Source organism: Otolemur garnettii, unplaced genomic scaffold (assembly GCF_000181295.1).
Source record: "Otolemur garnettii isolate 467f Iridium unplaced genomic scaffold, OtoGar3 scaffold00001, whole genome shotgun sequence".
NCBI lineage: Eukaryota > Metazoa > Chordata > Mammalia > Primates > Galagidae > Otolemur > Otolemur garnettii.
This window is the reverse complement of record NW_003852396.1, coordinates 28,387,648-28,392,643: the sequence shown is the minus strand read 5'-3', so window position 1 is coordinate 28,392,643 and position 4,996 is coordinate 28,387,648. Positions and strand designations below refer to the sequence as shown.

General features: G+C 45.3%; 1 protein-coding gene across 2 annotated transcripts in view; it reads left to right on the top strand.

Moving 5' to 3' along the window:
• The window catches only part of PAAF1 (proteasomal ATPase associated factor 1), a 39,903-nt gene that overhangs the window by 33,337 nt on the left and 1,570 nt on the right, over positions 1–4,996 (top strand). For both annotated transcript variants that reach the window (XM_003780911.3, XM_012801107.2), the window contains 2 exons: positions 1,313–1,395; positions 2,155–2,237. In XM_003780911.3, coding sequence (XP_003780959.1) covers positions 1,313–1,395; positions 2,155–2,237 — 166 coding nt within the window. The remainder of the gene's footprint in view (positions 1–1,312; positions 1,396–2,154; positions 2,238–4,996) is intronic.

Here is a 4,996-nt window from a genome sequence, read left to right as displayed (position 1 = left end):
CAAGATTTGGCTCAGCACCTGTGGCTTAAGTGGCTAAAGCACCAGCCACATACACCTAGGGTGGCGGTTTCAAATCCAGCCCAGGCCCACCAAACAACAATAACAGCTGCTACCAAAAAATAGCCAGGCATTGTGGCGGGTACCTGTAGTCCCAGGTACTTGGGAGGTAGAGGCAGGAGACTCGCTTGAGCCCAGGAGTTGGAGGTTGCTGTGAGCTATGATCCCATAGCACTCTACCTGGGGGACAGCTTGAGGCTCTGTCTCAATAAAAAAAAAAAAAAACTCAAGATTTGGGTTTGGCGTGGTGGCTCACAACGTGTAATGCCAGCACTCTGGAAGGAGGAAGCAGGTAGATCTCTTGAGCTCAGGAGTTTGAGACCAGCCTGAGCAAGAGTGAGACCCTGTCTCTACTAAAAATGAAAAACTGAGGGCTTGGCTTAGCAGCTAGGGCACTAGTCACATACTCCAGAGCTGGTGGGTTTGAACCCAGCCCGGGCCTGCCAAACAACAATGACCACTGCAACCAAAAATAGCCAGGCATTGTGGCAGTTGCCTGTGGTCCCAGCTACTTGGAAGGCTGAGGCAAGAGAATCGCTCGAGCTCAAGAGTTTGAGGTTTCTGTGAGCTGTGACACCACAACACTCTACCAAGGGTGACATAGTAAGATTCTGTCTCAAAAAAAATAAAATGAAAAACTGAGGCAAGAGGACCACTTGATCCCAAGAGTTTGAGGTTGCTGTGAGCTATGATGGCATGGCACCCTACCAAGGGGGACAAAGTGAGTCTCTGTCTCAAAAAAAAACCAACTCAAGATTTGGATGATGACTTTAGTTCATGATTAGAGCCATGTTTCAATTTACTCTAAGGTGGTTTGAAGAAATTCTTTGATCTGCCAGTTAAAGATCTTGCCAGGAGGCTCGGCGCCTGTGGCTCAAGTGGCTAAGGCACCAGCCATATACACCTAAGGTGGCGGGTTCGAATCCAGCCCAGGCCCACCAAAACAACAGTGATGGCTGCAACCAAAAAATAGCCGATCCCAGCTACTTGGGAGGTTGAAACAGGAGACTCACTTGAGCCCAGGAGTTGGAGGTTGCTGTGAGCTATGATGCCACAGCACTCTACCCAGGGGAAAAGCTTGAGGCTCTGTCTCAAAAAAAAAAAAAAGATCTTGCCAGGAGAAAAACTATACGAATGTTTAATCTTTCTCCACATTTGTCATATTTGTTTTTATATGGTTAGTACTACATGTTGAATATCAAACCTTGCTTTTGAAGAAAAAAAGTAAAATTGTTCCTTTTACTCTGAATCCTAGGACTCCAGTGCAAGTCATCCATAGATCAGGAGCACCAGTTCTGTCCCTGTTGAGTTTCAGAGATGGATTCATTGCTAGCCAAGGTGGGTCCACGGGCTAACTGAGAGTTCTTCCCTGAGAGTGCTTCCCTGAAGTTCAGTTAATTAAACATCGTTTTCAGTTCCTAATGTATGGATGAATTGGGACATGGTCCTCCACAGTTCTTTGGCATATTTGCATATCAGTGGAGTTTATCATTCTACATTGTGATTGGCTCTGTCCTCCAGTCCAAGTTCCTCTAGGATCATGATTTATTCATCCCCCCCTCCTCCTCAGCAGTTAGCTCAATGCCCACCATGTCTCTACCCTAAAGGAGCTCACACTTAGTAAGACAAACACACATGTGAACATGTGACTGCAGTTCACTTTGATATACGTAAGTACTCCATGAGAATGTGGAGAATAGCTAATTCTAGAGGTAGGAGTGCTGTCAGCAAGGTCTTCAGGGACTAGGTGACATGCCAGCCAATCAAGATTTTACCAGCTGGAAATACAAAGATGGACATTGAAGGCTGAAGCTATGGTATATGCAAAGTCATAGATGAGGGAGGGGGGCAAAAGAAGGGAATTAGCATTTACTGAGTACCTGCTGTGTACTGTGTTTTATGCTTAACCACATATTCTAAGTAAAGTGCGTACCTTGATCTAGGGAAATATTTGGCATGGAGTTCAGAGTGGGGTTGGGAAATGGATGTAACAAGGTATATATTAAGGGATACCATGGATCTTCACAGGCGTGATTTAGTAAGGAGGACTGCACTAAACTCTTTGATTGTAACCTATATTTTCTTTATGCCTTTTAGGTGATGGAAGCTGTTTCATTGTCCAACAAGACTTAGACTATGTCATTGAGCTCACTGGTGCTGACTGTGACGCTGTGTACAAGGTATGAGCCTGGGCAGCGCCTCCATATGCCGGAGGTGGTGGGTTCAAACCCGGCCCCGGCCAAAAACTGGAAAAAAAAAAAAAAGGTACAGGCCTGAGAGGAGACCAGGCCTGGATGATTCTCACTTGGGATCTAGGGCTTTTAGCGGACTGTATCCAGTTATCATGTGATCATTAGGAGTAATAAAATATTGCCTATTATATAAGCAGTTTGGCAGGATAGGAAGAAAAGATTTTGAGTCAAAAATGACTTCATCATTTACTTTAAAAATTACTTCACCTTGGCTCAGCGCCTGTGGCTCAAGTGGCTAAGGCGCCAGCCACATACACCCAAGGTGGTGGGTTTGAATCCAGCCCGGGCCCGCCAAAAACAACAATGATGGCTGCAACCAAAAAAAATAGCCGGGTGTTGTGGCAGGCACCTGTGGTCCCAGCTACCTGGGAGGCTGAGGCAGGAGACTTGCTTGAGCCCAGGAGTTGGAGGTTGCTGTGATGTCACAGCACTCTACCCAGGGGGACAGCTTGAGGCTCTGTCTCAAAAAAAAAGACCTTGGGTGGCACCTATGGCTCAAAGGAGTAGGGCACTGGCCCCATATGCCAGAGGTGATAGGTTCAAACCCAGCCCTGGCCAAAAACTGAGGGGAAAAAAAAATTACATTACTTCACCTCTAGGGCGGCACCTGTGGCTCAGCCAGTCGGGCTCTGGCCCCATATACCAAGGTGGTGGGTTCAAATCCAGCCCTGGCCAAACTGCAACAAAAAGTAGCCGTATGTTGTGGTGGGTGCCTGTAGTCCCAGCAACTCGGGAGGGTGAAGCAAGAGAATTGCCAAAGCCCAGGAGTTGGAGGTTGCTGTGAGCTGTGACGCCACGACACTCTACGGAGGGCAATAAAGTGAAACTCTGTCTCTGAAAAAAAAATAAAATAAAAATAAAAAATTACTTCACCTCCCTAGTCTGTCATGTCATCTATAAAATGAGAATAGTAGTAGGATAATGCATTTGGAACTTCCTTGCTTCCCTTTCTCCTTCCTCTTCCTTTCTTTCTCCCTCCCTCTGTTCCTTCTCTTCAACAGAATCTCACTTTGTCACCCTCAGTAGAGTGCTGTGAACTATAAGGTTTGGGCTCAAGCAGTCCTCTTGCCTTAGCCTCCCCAGTAACTGGGACTATAGCTGCCTGCCACAATGCCTGGCTAGTTTTTCTATTTTTATTTATTTATTTACGTATTTATTTTTCTTTCTTTATTTATTTTGAGACAGAGTCTCACTATGTCACCCTTGATAGAGTGCCGTGGTGTCACAGCTTATAGCAACCTTAAACTTTTGGGCTTAAGTGATTCTCTTGCCTCAGCCTCCCAAGTAGCTGGGACTACAAGCACTCGCCACAACGCCCGGCTATTTTTTTTTTGTTTTCGTTGTCGTTGTCATTTAGCAGGCCTGGGCCGGGTTCACACCTACCAGCCCCAGTGCATATGACCAGCACCTAACCATTAAGCTATAGGCACTGAGCCAGTTTTTCTATTTTTAGTAGAGACAGGGTCTCACTCTTGCTCAGGCTGGTCTTGAACTCCGGAGCTCAAGCAATCCATCTGCCTCAGCCTCCCAGGCTAGGATTACAAGGGTGAGCCACCATGCTTGACCTGGGAACTTCTTTCTGAATATGAAGTATTCTATTCATGTTATTCATTATTATTATTGTTAAAAGCTCAAGGCTGATTCATTTGATTAGAGTGGAAAGAGAAAAACAAAAAGGGAAATAATACTTATGGATCACACATTGTGCTAAATATTTTATTTGTATTGTCTAATCTTTGTTACCATTTGTTACAGTGATATTTTTATTTTTTCTTATTCTGCTCTTATACCTAAGACTAGGCTCACACCTGTATTGGTAGCAGTCTAGTGAGACTCTGTCAAAAAAAAAAAAAAGTTATACAATTAATACTTACGTATAAAAATTCAAAAATGCACGGGCGGTGCCTGTAGCTCAGTGGGTAGGGTTCAAAAGGAGGGAATTAGCATTTACTGGTACCTTCTAAACAACAAAGATAAGTGCAATGAAAAAATAGCCGGGCATTGTGGTGGGTACCTGTAGTCCCAGCTACTTGAGAGTCTGAAAAAATTAAAAAATTTTAAAAATGCAGAATCATACCAATTTAAAAGCTTTTTGTTTCACCTTCTCTTTCTTGATTTTGTTTTTGTTTTTGTTTTGAGACAGAGTTTCAAGCTGTTGCCCTGGGTAGAGTGCTGTAGGATCATAGCTCACAGTAACCTCCAACTGTAGGACTCAAGCAATCTTCTTGCCTTAGTTTTTTTATTTTTAGTAGAGATGGGGTCTTGCTTTTGCTCAGGCTGGTCTCAAACTCGTGAGCTCAAACTATCCACCCGCCTTGGCCTCCCAGAGTGCTAGGATTATAGGCTTGAGCCATCATATCTGGCTGAAATATCTCTTTTCTTCTGTCATCTTTGGTTGGTCAAAAGAGTCTATCTGTCTGGCTCGGTGCCTGTGGCTCGAGTGGCTAAGGCGCCAGCCACATACACCTAAGATGGCGGGTTTGAATCCAGCCAGGGCCCCGCCAAATAACAATGACGCCTGCAACCAAAAAATAGCCGGGCGTTGTGGCGGGCGCCTGTGGTCCCAGCTGCTTGGGAGGCTGAGGCAGGAGACTCACTTGAGCCCAGGAGTTGGAGGTTGCTGTGAGCCATGATGCAACAGCACTCTACCCAGGGGGACAGCTTGAGGCTCTGTCTCAAAAAAAAAA